Raw genomic sequence first — 14,869 nt, 5'->3', positions numbered from 1 at the left:
TTGCTGTACATGTGAGTGTTCCAAGTCTAATTTTGAGTTGAGATACAAGTGGTGTGCTGCTGACAGGTTTTGGTCAGATAGTTAGGACCAGACTGTGATGTGACGGGTCCTTTGTTCTGCCTTGTCCAGCCCGTGTGTATTCTCAGGGACACTGGCTCGTATGATTCACTACAGTCTGCTGGTTAGGTGGCATTATTACTGTTACTAGTCTTATTATTATTCCCACGTAAGATGAAGATACTGAAGACCAGATCTGGTAGATCTTTCTTGAACAAAGTCATGCAGTTGGTAATTAATGGCATCTGAACTCCAACCTAAGTGTGGGTGACATTTGCTCTCTGATCTGCTTCGTGTGTAACCAGAAGTCACTTTATAAATCCAGAGATGAGTTCTGGTGTGAACAGATAGAAAAACAGATTACTTTTATCATCTAATTCCACATTAGTGATGATGTAAAACATTAGGATACATAACCTAATGTATTATAATTATACATGATTATATAGATTCTTCTTCAGTGGTCTGTGCCATCCCCCCATTTTTTTTCAAAGTTTGGTGTGCTGGACTCTTTGAGTATGTTATCACAAGCCTCCACTGGCTTAGAACTTAAGAACACTGATACCATTTCTTGAGTGATGTTCAGTAGCCAATGAACTTGTGAAGATGAGGTCTTTCATAGGGTGACTGGCTATAACCCTGTGAGCCGAGTTAGGCAGCTGTTAGCCTTTGACCATTCTGTGTGGTCACTGCAGGTACTTTACAGATACATACAATTATACACCTTGTATGGGGAAAATCCCTGAAATTTCTGTTTTTTTTTTTTTTCCTGATGCCTCTTACCTTGCCTTTCTCTGGAAACCATTATCCCTAAATCTGTACTGTTCGTTGTTTCCAGCAGCTAATGAAAAAGCTTCACTTTGTGTGGGAGTGGGGGTGTAAAGGACTAGTGCTAATTCTTTCTCTTTGGCACTTGAAGTTACACAAGGATACACGCTATAAAGTTAATGGGAATGTTGCACACAATCATGAAAATTGTAACTATGCAATATTATTTGGTTTTTCAAAATCAGAAAGGAAACTTTTGAATTGCTGAAACACAATCCACAGAATTACAAAAATATCCTTAGATGCCCTTCACTTGAAATAATTGACATTTAAATGTTTAACACTTAAATGATGCTTTCAGTTGTATTGTAGATTACCTGAAATCAAAAATGGTGCTTGAAACTTAATCTTCTTATTGCCTGGTTTCTGTAAATAATTGATTTTAGAGCCAGATGAGGATGGATGATCTGAGAGCTTTAAGTAAGTCCTGCTGCCTGGACCCCTACCACCTGAATGGGCTAGGGTGGGCCCTGGGTCAGGATAGTGAAAAGCTTTCCCAGGTGATTTGAATTTGCAGCCAAGGTTGTGAATTACTGTAGCATTGCAGTGGTGCACATCTGGCTGGACTGTCAGAAGCATCTGGGGGGGTCTGAAAAGCACTGTTGCCTAGGCCCTGTTGCCAGAAATTCTGCTTAAACTGTTCTAGATGAGAAACCGCACGTTAGAAAAGCAAAACAAACAAAAACTCACCAAGCAATTCTGTCATGTAGCCAGGATTGAGAAATACTGTAGAGAAAGATAGTAGACTAAACTGTTCTAGGAGAACTTTGTCATCATTTAAATATTTAAGGAAGCCTTTCCACTTGGGCTATTACATGATTTCAACTTATTGCATAACCACCAGGTTCTCATTGTCTTACATTTGATTGGAAATTTGTCCTCTTTGGCCACTGCGTTAATGTTATCTCTATTAGGAGTGTGGGATGGCCATTGACTCTAGGTAAAGAATCACTGAATCTCCAGTAGCCACATGTGTGTTTTAGTGTTTTTATATTGGAGTTCAATTTTTAAATATTTTTGAAATAAATTAGACTGTTGAGAAAAAGTACCTGTAACAGGCTGGGCTTTTTTTCATGCACAGTGTGGAGGGACTGCTCCTCAGGTTCCGGAACCACTGGCTCTGACTTTAATGCTTCATTGATGCACAGGGAGGGGAGAGCTTGCTCACTGGTGTCTCCCTTCTCACCGTTGATTTTCTTTTCTGAGGTGGTGAGCTTGGGTTCACTTGAGATCCTTGTAACCTCCTCCCAGTTCTTGAGTCCATGCTAATAATGGACCTAAGTGTTCTGGTGTGAGAATGCATTGAAACTTTTAAACTTAAAAAATAAATAATCCTATGCTTGTGAGCCTTTTTTTTCTTGCCAAGTAATTAAAAAAATGAATTACTTTGTTGGTATTATTCTGTCTTACTTAAGGCTGACTGCCATCCTATAGTAGCAGTTCTTATACAATTAATACTAATAATGAATTAATGAGTTAATAAAACTTACTGCTATAGATGGATTGTATAATCTTAGAATATATTTCTAGGTGCCAATCAGAAATAGCTAAATTTTTTTCCACATTCTACTTTTCTCCTACTAGAGTGTGGAAGTGGTAGGAGCTAGGAACCCAAATGTGCTTTTAGTGGCATTAACAGCCCCAAATGAGGATTTTTAAAGGGGAATTAGATGGTGAAGCACCTGAAATTACAAAATTTTTTAGATTTTCTGGGAGGAAGATTGAAAGTTTTCTCATATTTCTGAAGTCTCTGACCTCCTAAATATTGAGAACCATTGAAATAAGACAGGACAATATGCTTTTTTTTTTCCTGCCAAATTGATTGGGGAGATGTGTCATGCATGTGTGCGTCTGTGTGTGTGAATGTCCTGTGGGATCACAGGTTGCCCTAAGAAATTGTGAATTTCCTGACACTAGTATATTTAGAAAAAACACTCTTGGCAGAGGGTGCTGTACTGGATTACCTACAAAGGTTTCTTTATGTTCTCTGATTCTGAAATTTAAAATGATGTGGAGTTGTTGATAATTGATTGTGATAATTGGTTGCTGTTTTCCCCCCCGCTGTAGAATTTGCCGTCTGCTGTGGTAGCTCATGTTCTGAATCCTCAGCCTGGAGAGCGGATTCTGGATTTGTGTGCGGCCCCTGGAGGCAAAACCACACACATTGCGGCACTGATGCAGGATCAGGTGAGACCGCCCTTACCTTCAATCTCTCCGCTTGTGCTGGGTGCAAGGATTTGTCGTGTTTCATTTTGTTTTTGTACAAAGGCGTCTGTTTAAACAAGCACTCCTGGAAGAAGTGCTTGTCTGAGTGGCCTGCAGTGTGCTGGGAACAGGGATGTGCTGGGAAGAGGGATGTGCTTTCAGTGGAGGTGCCAGAATTGCTTCCTTTGGGTGCTGTTATTGACCAGGTGAGGATAGATCCATTTTTTCAGACTAGAATTATGTGCTCTGAATGCTTGTTTCTCTATGTTCTATTAGAAATTACTCCATTTCACCTCAGCCTAATCAAGTGATCAGATTTGCAGTGTCAGTGGCTTAATTTATAATACCCTTCTTGTTAGAGTCGAGTGTAAAATATACTCACATTTCAGAGTGAACACTGAATGAGATGTTTGAGAGGCTCCATCATTCTGTGGGACTAGACTAAGTGAGGAGGAAAGTAGGAGGGAAAGAGACCAGAGCAGTGGGGATGGGGGCAGGATGTTCACGTGGAGCTGTTTTGCAGGGCCCGATAGGACTTCACCTTTACTCCAGTGATGGGAAGTCACTGGGTGTTTTGGGCAGAAGAGTGATGTAAGCCGCCTCCCTACTTGCCTTGGCTGCAGCTTTGAAAACAGGCTGTCAGAGGGCAAGGGCAGGAGCAGAGACGCTTAGGAGACGGTAATTCAGGGGAGAGTCGTGGAGGTGGTAAGAAGTTGGTCAGATTCTGGATGTGTTCTTAAGTTGGAGCTGTTAGGACTTGTTGATAGATTGGATGTGGGTTGTGAAAATGAGAGAATTATTGGGTTTTCGGCCAGAGGAACTGGAAAGGTGGAGCTGCTGGATAGGGATGACTATTGGGAAGAGCAAGTTTTACAGGGAAAAATCAGAAATTGAGTTGTAGATACATTAACGTGAAGTCCTGTTAGATTTCCAAGAGATGACGTCGAGAGGCAATTGGGTATTTGAGTCTGGAATACAGGAGGGAGGTCTGGATTTGAAATAGCATTTTGGAAGTTACCAACTTGTAGATAATATGTAAAGCCCTAAGGCTGATGGGGGTGGCAGCAGAAAGTAGTAGGGGCCAGAAGACTGAGCCTCAGGGGTGCTGTGTGCCAGCATTCAGGGGCTGGAACTGAGAAGGACCGGCCAGGGGCGTTGGAGGAAACCAGAGCAGCCTGAGACCCTGGAAGCCCCATGAAGAAAGGGCTTGAGGAAGTCGGGGAGAGCAGCAGCGGGAAGTGTGGCTGCCGGGCCATGCGAGGTGAGGACTGAGAACTCCCCGAGGAGTCAGCACCTGGTGGGTGGTGGGTGGCCCTCGCATGAGCAGTTGCAGTGAGTGGACATGCTTGCTTGGATGGAACATGAGAGGAATCAGAGGAAGCGAATCGGAACAACTCCTTTGCAGGGTCAGGAGACGTTTGTACCAGAGAGCAGAGAAATGGGGCTGCAGTTGGAGGGTGAATTCATCTTTTGTTAAGATGAGGGAAATAACAGTGTATGCTAATAGAAAAGACAGATTAAAAGGGGAAATTGGTAACACCAGATGGAACAGGGAAATTGCTGGAACAGTATCTTTGAGTAGGTGAAGTGGGACATGAGTTGATGCTCAGGTGGCTCAGGTGGTAGCAAGAGTTTATCCGTGGAAACAGGCGGGGAGGCCGAGGACCTGGGTACAAGTGTTGGGCTGGTAGCCGTGTAAGAGACTGGGAGTCCTCTGGTTGTCCTCTCTTCCTCTGAAACAGGAAGCAAGGTCATCAGGTGAGAACAGGGATGAGGAGGAAGCGGTAAGAGTTTGGAGAAGGTATGAAGTATTCATCTAGGATCATGGGAGTGAGAATGGGCTATGGGTACATCTTAATTCTGTTTTGCAAGGAGGGCCCCATGAACACAGTGGTCATGAATTTATTTTTATTTTTTGTATGTTTTTAATTGAAGTACCGTCAGTTACAATGTGTCAGTTTCTGGTGTACAGCACAGTGTCCCAGGCACAGTGGTCATGGATTTAAAGTCAGGTTAGTTGGCATAGTGACGCGCCTTTTGGCTGCATGGGATAGACATGGAGTTGGCGAAGAATGAGGTTTAACCACAGCTGCGTTTCTGTGTGCGGGTGTGGGAAACAAGCGTGCACGTTGAGGATGTGCATTAAGGGAGTGCGTATAACGTGCTATGGCCTCTAAGCCGGGTGAGGAGACCAGCAAGGACGTGAGAACATTGCGGGCCGTGGATCTACTGTCACTTCTTTAAATTAGCTCAGGTTTATATGGCAGTGAAAATTCCTGTGGGCCGAGGAAACTCAGCAGTTGTCTTCAAGCACTAATTTCTAAGTAAGGAAAAATTTACATACTTGAGGTAGGACTTTCTGGCTTGGAAATACACTTCCATGAGGCTAATTTAGCAAAAGCCCTTCTCTAGCTAATTTACTTGATAGAAGATACACTATTTCCTACTCTCAAAAGTGCCAGATTTGGAACTTGATCAGAGGATACATTTTTGATCTGTTTGATGATTCTTAGGTATTTACCATCCAGGGGTTTACAAGCAGTCTTGTACAGAAGGCAGTAGGAACTCTTACTGTGTCAAGGATGGGATTATAGCTTTTCCCTTTCATGAGTGCAGATCATTTTAATTATCCAAAGACTTCTGATGAAAATTGTCATTACTTACACATTAGTGTTTAACTATTAGAATTTCTGAAACATTCACAATGTCTCAAACGAGGATAAGAATGCGTAAGTCTAAAAATTTATATTTTCAGTAAATACATTGAAGATCTAAGCCTACCATCTCTGCACAATGTGTGTGTAAATACGTGTATAGAATACACACACCATCTATATGAAGTACTATATATGTGTACCCTGTGTGTGTGTGTACACACTGTATGCTGCATATAAACACACACACTCACACACACATACACTTGCAGCAGCACTAGTATGACCTAATAGGTGGCCTTAGATTTAAGAAAGAAAAAGATATTTTTTGTTTAAATTTTGTGGAATTGATACTCAGGGTTCATTAGAGGAGACACACTTGCCTGTTAACTTATATGACTCTTGTTTGTCCAAAAAGAGTCTAAGGTGATAATAGTAGAAACTCTTTAAGGAAAAATGCATTGAACACCACCAGTGTGTAAAGTGAAAAACACAAAATAAAAGGGTTCATTTTATGAAGTTGTGGTGTTTAATGCAAACCATTTTTCAGTTTTCCTGGAAGTTTAAATGTGAAGATTATATGCTTTGAGGAAGGGATAATTATCTGCCTTAATTTATGGTGTGGTATTGATTGTGTTTGCTCATAGGCATTTTATTCTCTCTAGTAAGAAGTCTTTCCAAAGGGAGGCTGGATGTTGTAGGTGTGTGCATTTTCTGCTGGTTTTACGGTGCTGTGTTAAAACCGCCACAAAGCCTTGGTGGCGTACAGCTAACCGCCTGGCCAGCTCCGGGATCTGTGGGTTCAGCGGTTCCCCGCTGGTCTTGCTCTAGGACCCGGTCAGCTGTGGGTTAGCTGGAGGTTCTGATGATCTTGGGTGGCTCATTCGCTTGGGTTTGGCTGATGCTGGCTTACTAAATGGCTTCAGTGGAGGCCACTGGTGGGCCCTGCCTCTGGTCTGTGTGTCCCCTATCCTCCTGCGAGGGCCGGAGCATGCGCCCAGCAGCAGGCAATAGCTGAGGGTTGCCAGTGGCAGGGGACAAAGCAGAGGCAGCCCGGCTGTTGAGGCACTGCTCGCTGTCATCCTCTTGGCCGATGCAAATCACATGGCCGAGCCCGACTCGGGACAACCAGATGTCGTGGGGTGAGTGGCACACATGGCTGGGTGCAGAATTGGAGCCATTTAGGCAGTCTCCCTGTGGGCCAGCGACACAGACCCTGAGCCAGAACTGAATCCCAGATTTTGTTACTGCTTTGGTTTGTTTTTTTATATTAAGCAAATTTTGTATCAGTGTAGCCTCCAGTCTTGTACTTTTGTAAAAGCAGCCTTCAGCCAGGGCAGTTTCTCCTTCACTGTGGTACGTTTGAACCTTATTCTGGTGGTTTTTTGCCTGCTTTTCCAGTTCAACTCACTTGAAACAGTTTTCCTGTTTGTCAAGGTATACATTGGCTCTATGATGACGGCTAGTGCCACATATAGGACCGTAATCCGCACATTTTCAGTATCATAGTCTATGCAATCCATGCATGTATCGTACAAGGAGGAACAAAAGCAAAAAAAAAAAAAAAAAAAATCCAAGGCTTCATATGTCACCATTTCCGTGGTACTGTTTCACAGTACGCTTTGAAATATCGTATGAATGTCACAACTCATTCATGAAAGGGAAGCCTCTTATCTATTGATTTTGACTTAACCAAAGTGTTACCATATAGAAATGTTTTTGAACTACTTTTTATCCCAGTCCAGAACATTTTGCTGTGATAATACAGGCTTACGCTTTTCTGTCTTTGGTTGTCAGATTTCACATGAATTTTGTTACATGATTATAGCTCAAGATATTGGGTTGAAGATTGATTTTGCAGGTGACATTCATCTGTAGCGCAAAGGACTAGAAGGCAAATGTCTTAGAACATTAGTTCCTGCTCTTTCAGAGGTGAGCAAGGCACACCAAGTTGGTGATTTGTGGTATTTACCACAAATGGACATTTTTAAGTTTCTGTAGAAGATTGCAAATGCTACTCTTGGTTTTGGGTTTTATTGATTAAAAAGTAGATGAGCATTATAAGAAAATTAATTACCTGACAAGATTGTGTTCTTTAAAAGGAAAGGATAATAAGTATTGGATATAAATTTGATACACATTTTGAAGATGAATTTAGCTGTAAAACTGGTGGTAGGAGGAAAGTGGGGAAGACTAATTGTTCATCAGTTTTTCTCCTTATTAATAATTTTCATGATTGCTTTGGATTTACACTTCTTTATGTTCTTGTTTTATTTTGTTTTATTTTTTTTTTAGGGAGAAGTGATTGCGCTGGATAAAATATCCAACAAAGTAGAAAAAATAAAGCAGAATGCGTTACTGTTGGGGCTGAATTCCATCAGGGCATTTTGCTTTGATGGAACAAAGGCCCTTAAACTTGATGTGGTCAAGGACACAGAAGGTGAGTTAAATTTTATCTTAGGCTTCTATAATTGGGATTTATAAACAGTCAGATTTTGCTACCTTAAGTCTTTTTTTTTTTAATTTAATTTTTTATTGAAGTGTAGCTGGGATTAACACTTTAATTGAATTGAGGGATAGACCATGCCCGCTTCACACTGATACTTAAGGGAAAAAGCTGGAAACTGTAGCCATGAAGGCAAAGGGCTGTCCCTGGGATTGTTTTGACAGAGACAACAAGCCAGTGGGAAGGATCAGGTCCTGTTCTCTCCCTCTCTTGTTTATCCTCCTCTCCCTGGTCCCATCACTTCTCTGCTTCCTGTTGGTGAATCTTGAAGCCAGCAGGCAAAGGAGAATTGTAGTTCACAGAGTTCTCACCTCAGCATCACACAGCAGAGTAGAGAAAGGTAGGTTTGGAGCTCAGGAAAATAGAGCTTAATAACTAGCATAGTTGGAGCAGAATGGATGATCCCTAAAATAACTTCAGACGTGTGCAAGAGTTTAGTATATGAGAAATTAGTATCTCAAATCTAGAGGAAAGAGTAAATCAGTCAGCAAGTAGCTCTAAGATGATTTTTTATTTTGGAGGGTAGGGGAAAGGATTGTACACAAAATTAGCTTCAGAATGGATTAAAGTTTACTGTCAAGAATTAGACTGGGAAGGGGAGGGTACAGCTCAAGTGGCAGAGCATGTGCTTAACATGCACGAGGTCCTAGCTTCAATCCCCAGTACCTTCATTAAATAAATAATAACTAAATAAACAAACCTAATTACCTCTCCCTTCAAAAAAAAAATGGAGCAGGGTTCAAAAAAAAAGCAAGGTTCAGCAAATGTTGAAAAAAAGAATTAAACTGGGAAAATGACTAGAAGCAGATATTAGCTGAACATTTATTTGGTTTAACAATGAGGATGATTTTAAAGCGTGAAAGCAAGGATAGACCTCAACAAGGAAAAAGATAAGTCTCAGTAGAAAAACCGCAAAGACAAAGAATGTGACCATATAAAGAAAAAAAATCCAAATGGCCAATAACATAATTAACAACTTTGATGAGGATTTTGGGAAAAATCCACTCATGATAATGGAATTGTGAATTGGCATAGTCTTTCTAGAGGATTTTATCAGTATGTATTAAAAACCTTAAAAATACTTGCTTATTTGAAAAGATACGTCTTTGGAGACAGTAGATAAGAAAGCAAGGATGGTGATAGATGGAGATGAGCTAAACTGATAAGAGCTTGTGCAGTGAGACACAAGCAGAAGGTTATCGTGGGGTGAGACTTGGACTGTTGCAGTGGCTACTTAGGCAGTCAGCTAGCTTTGTATAAAGCGGTCCACAATAATACCCTGCCTTGAGTTGGAAATAGCATAAATATATAAGCAGACCCGTGTGCTTTCATGACTCTCTCCAGTAACGCTAAATAGATCACAGGTTGGAGTGGAGAAAGCTATTTAAGTGGATACATAGGGAAATCTGTGGAAGATTGGATTCGGGGGGATACAGACTCCTTCTAGAAGCAAGGAGACTGAGGTACCGTAGAATCAGTATGTTTGACTAGAACCTAAAATGCATACTTTCTTTTTCTGGCGCTGTCGGCAGTAGGAATTACTAAGAAAAGTATCAGCTCTCAGAATGACTAGACTTAATTCCAGGTCCCAGCTCTGATGCATTGTGGCTTCTGACAGTCAGAGGACCAGGTTTCCTTTGATTAGGCCTTGGCTTGCACTGCTATGTCAGTAATCCCAGAATAATCATATCTGTAACCTTTTTACACATAAGTCTGTTAGCTCAACCAGCTACTTGATTGAAGGAAGGAACAGTTTTTCATTACTTTCCATTCTAGGTTATGATTTTAAATTCTTGCTAATTGCATCTATCTTGGGAGTTTTCTGTTCTAATAGGGCAGATAGCAAGTAAGTTTATAATTCTCTTTATAGGAGAACCTCCATTCTTACCAGAATCTTTTGACCGAATTCTCCTTGACGCTCCCTGCAGTGGAATGGGACAGCGACCAAACATGGCTTGTACTTGGACTTTGAAGGAAGTGACATCATATCTGCCATTGCAGCGAAAACTCTTTACTGTGGTATGTGAGGATACTTTTCTCTGCAAGATAGTAGACCTTCAGTAGTTTAATGTCTTAAAGATTGAGAGCGGTGTTCTTAGCAGCATTATTCACCATCACCAAAATGTGGGGAAAAACCCAGGTATCCATCGAATGGATAAGCAAAATGTGTATACATACCATGGAATATTACACAGCCTTAAAAAGGAATGAAATTCTGATACATGCTACATGGATGAACTTTGAAAACATCATGCTAAGTGATATAAGCCAGACAGAAAAGGACCAAATATTGTATGATTCTGTTTATAGAAGGTAACTAGAACAGGCAAATTCATAGAGACAAAGTACAATAGAGGTTGCCAGAGGCTGGAGGGACCAAAGAACAGGGAGTTTGTGTTTAATTGGTACAGAGTTTCAGTTTGGGTTGATGAAAAAACTCAGGAGATGGATAATGGTGATGGCTGTACAACTGGTTGTGTGGGTGTACTTAATGGCACCAAACTGTATACTTAAAAATGGTTAAAATGGTAAATTTTGTGTGTACTTTACCACACACACAAAAATCTAGAGACCCCATTTTCCTTTTTGTTGACTCACTCATTCATCAGAGGCAATAGTAGAATTTCTTCTCTGAGACATTTAATGAATTTCAAACATTCTGCTTGATGTTAAAAATAGAGGATTATTAACATATAGTTACCAACTGATGTAAAAAATTGGATGTGAAATAAAATTTGTATAGGGTTCCTGGATCATCTTAGTGAATTAGAAATCGGGAATCCAGTAGAGGCAGACACATTTCATAAAACTGGGACATGACAGCATCTGGTGCAGGATGTAGAAGAACTGTAAAAACGTAGCAAATCTAACTGGTCTCCAGGGTGTTTCAGAAGCCCAGATAGAACATTTGAGAATTTCTCTCTATTTTTGCAAAAATGATTTTGTGGATTTCACAGGATGTAGACACTGTTTGATCAAAGGAGACCTCATCATTTCCTCTTAGCTCTAATTATAAATGTGAAGTACATCAGTAATGGATACAGTATGATTGTCCCATCTCTAAAGCTGTCTTTGAGGACATTTCTATTCAGGCCTCCTGGTGTCTCCTTTCCTGCACAAACATGGCACTGGTGGTGGATTGTTTAACTTCTTCTTCTGTACAGTCTTCAAAGACTACATCCTGGAAATTTAAACAGCAAGCAGCAAACAAGTAGCTGAAACCCACTTTGACCCAAGGGTAAAATTAGGACACTGCTTTAAGAGACTTGGTTTTTTGTTCTTTTTGGCTCATTGCAAAAAGAAATTTTAAAAGGCTACAAAGGAGATGCGTTGATCTCAAGGGAAAGGAACAGCTGACCGTGTGCAAGAGAGAATTTAGAATAGAGCATTTTGTCGTTGGGCAAGGATAGAAATTAACTGAGAATGTGGACACATCTTGATTTGAGCCATGGCTCCTCCACATAAATTACTTTAGGTACATTGGTTTCCTTATTTGAGAAGTGGGGATAATGACCCCACCTGATAGAATTACCTCATTGGAGACAGTTACCATACCTCACTCATAGTTACAAGGATTTATTATGTAAGGTGCTTGAAACAGTGGCTGGCACACGGTAGCAAAATTTAATTTTGATCAGTGTATTCTGGTGAAGAAAGCATAATGTACACTGAAAAAATTTTTTTTCTTAAAACTTAAAGAAATTTGTGAATTTGAAAAGAGAAACTTAAGTTATTTTGGAACAAGTTCATTTTCACATTACATCTATTTCCTGAACAAATACTCACGGGGCACTTCCTGCATGTAATACGTGATTCTAGGTGCTGACAATACAGTGGTCAGTCCCTGCCCTAATACATGGGGTTTCGATTCTCATTGCAGGGGTAGGGGAATGAACAAATAGGTGAGTAAGTTACTTAGCATATTACATGGCAGTCAGTCTGTGGAGCATACTGAAGAAAGGGCATGCCTGATCAGATTAGTTGAAAATTTACATCCAGTGGTCAGGGAGGTCCCCACTAAGAAGCCGAAATACAAGCAAAGATAAGAGGATTGTGAGGGAGCAGGCAGCTCAGGGAATGAGCTAGCTCTCCAAGCGGGGCAGACACCTTGAGGCAGGGCGGGCGGTGCCCAAGCAGAGAGAGCTGGGTACACATGAAGAAAAGGTAGCTAGAGGCTTGCTTTATGCAGGACCTTGAAGGCCCCTCTGAGGACATGGACTTTGCCTTCCAGCGATGATGGAGAATGTTTGAAGGGTTTTGAGCTGAGAAACGACAGTTCTAAAAGCACTGCTCTTGCTACTGAATGAATGGCAGGAGGGCAGGGAACAGACAAGGTAAATGAAGAGGGAAACTCTTGGAATAATCCAGGTGAAAGATAATGAAGCTTAGAGCAGGATGATAGCAGTGGAAGTGGTGAGAAGTGGCCGAATTCTGGATGCATTTTGAAGGTAGAGCCAGTAGAATTTGCTTGATGGATGGAGAACATGCGAGCAAGAGGCATAAAGGATACTCTGAGGTTGTGGGCGGAGCCCCTGGGAGGACGGGAACCCTCCAGTAGGTTTCAGAGGAAGACAGCACTTCAGGGTGGGACACATCGCATCCGATGGTAAGACTACTAAGGCAGCTGAATATATTCGCACGGAATTCAGAAAGGAGTCTGGCCTAGAAATGTCAATTTGTGAGTTTTCCGAATAAAAATGATATCTGAAGCCGTGCAGCTGAATGAGCGTATTTGGGAAAGTCCTGGTCCACGTGGACTAAAACAGCTCCAAGATAATGAAATGCATCTAGTCTGGAGCATTCTAATTAGAGAAAGAATCCTGGTCCTACAGGACATCATTTATTTATCCCAAATGCTTGAAAAAAGGTATCATAAATATATTTTTAAAAATCCCCTAAAGTGTGGACTTGCTCTTGTGATACACAATCTGGTCACATTTTTCTCTAGGCAGTTCAGCTGCTGAAGCCAGGGGGCGTGCTGGTTTACAGCACGTGCACCATCACACTGGCGGAAAATGAAGAACAAGTGGCCTGGGCCCTCAGGACGTTCCCTTGCCTTCAGCTTCAGCACCAGGTAAGAGCCATTGCAGCTGCCTCCGTGTAATCTGCTAAATCACAGAAACTTCAGTGCAGTGATAGTCAACAGTGTTATATGAAGAAGTATGCCAAGTAAAACTTCTGAAACAGATACTGCAGTTCACAAGAATGTTTCCCTAATGAGATCCCTTCTAGACTGCCCACAGGATTTTCAACATCCTGGTAAAGTTTCCCCATGTCTTCACTCTTTGCCACAGTGTTTAAGTGCCACAGGGCTCAGGTGTATGTGTTACTCCTTTATTTTACTTGTGGCTCTTGTTCACGTTAGTCAGAGTTTTGTTTCCAAAAAAATTCTGCCCCCCCCCCCCCCGCTACCCCCATCTCATATTTTTCTGATGGGAAAAATGTTGAACATTTTTTCTCATGTCACATCAAAGCCCAGACAGGCTTTAGTTTAGTAACTGGGATGTCAGAAGTCTAGCCAAGGTGGGAAAATGGTTCAAGATTATTGCTTCCTTATGATTTCTTATATAAAATATGGAACATTTAAAAAGCTTTCTTGACTGTACTTTATTTTACCTAGCACTGTCTTTCTGTTACGGTTTTTATTAAAACCATATTTATGACAAGATTTTTAGTCCCATGATGTTTGAGATTAGGTTTAAATCTGTAGTAATGCTTACGTTCATTCAGGTAGATTGAACATGTAAAGTCAGTTTTTTCTGTACAGAATTCTAGTAAGTAACTGGAGTACATAAACAAAAAGCAATCAAGTGATGGGTTCTCAACTCAGAAATAAGATGGTTACATTGTGGGTGAAAGGAAGGCTTTTGAGAATTCACTTGAGTTTTATGTGTATGTGTATTCATACACATACATACTCAATCTGCATCTAAAAGAGATGGAACTTCCCCCCATGGGTTAATAAATGATAGATTTTTAGACATAAACCTGGGAAAATGCACCTTCAGTAACACAAACATTTGTCTGTGAAATGGGGACTTAAGTTAGGATTATGCATCTTTTGCAGTAGTGATTTGCAAGTATCACTCAATTCCTTATGACTGATTCTGTATTCCTCTGATCGAAACTCCTGTCAATTCTGGGGAGTCTGACAAATAAGGCTGAATTTTCATTTGCTGCTGTTCTTAATAATAATGTTCCACTTCCTGAGTGCCCACTGTATGCCCCCTTATTTATTTAAGCCTCAGAACTGAATGTGTTATCTGTTTTATAGATGAGGAAACAGAGTTAGGTAAAGTTACTTGTAGAAGGTCACACAGCTTCAGTGTGGCCGAGCCGTGATTTGAATCTGCTTTTCCAAGTGTGAAGCCCAGGCCTTTTGCACATCAAGGTACTTGATGAGCGTCTGGGCCATACTAGGTTCCCCTTCATCAGGTGACCGTGTGCAGCTGCTCTCCCAGAAAAACAGTATGTATGTTTCACAGAGATAAACGGTATCTACTCATTTTCCTGTTTTCTGCAGTTGGTAATTGTAATTAACACTTATAGCTGTTTGTCTTTTAACTTAAATTGTATGCAGGCACACTTACTAATAGTGTGAGGATGTTTGTCCATGTTC

The 14,869-nt window shown here is 41.0% G+C and overlaps 1 protein-coding gene across 3 annotated transcripts in view; it reads left to right on the top strand.

The window, feature by feature from the left end:
• The window catches only part of NSUN6 (NOP2/Sun RNA methyltransferase 6), a 38,830-nt gene that overhangs the window by 23,656 nt on the left and 305 nt on the right, over positions 1-14,869 (top strand). For all 3 annotated transcript variants that reach the window (XM_064479405.1, XM_031444666.2, XM_064479406.1), the window contains 4 exons: positions 2,953-3,072; positions 8,040-8,184; positions 10,121-10,269; positions 13,199-13,324. In XM_064479405.1, the coding sequence (XP_064335475.1) occupies positions 2,953-3,072; positions 8,040-8,184; positions 10,121-10,269; positions 13,199-13,324 (540 nt within the window). The remainder of the gene's footprint in view (positions 1-2,952; positions 3,073-8,039; positions 8,185-10,120; positions 10,270-13,198; positions 13,325-14,869) is intronic.

Source organism: Camelus dromedarius, chromosome 26 (genome assembly GCF_036321535.1).
Source record: "Camelus dromedarius isolate mCamDro1 chromosome 26, mCamDro1.pat, whole genome shotgun sequence".
Taxonomy (NCBI): domain Eukaryota; kingdom Metazoa; phylum Chordata; class Mammalia; order Artiodactyla; family Camelidae; genus Camelus; species Camelus dromedarius.
This window is presented reverse-complemented; position numbering and strand designations above follow the sequence as displayed.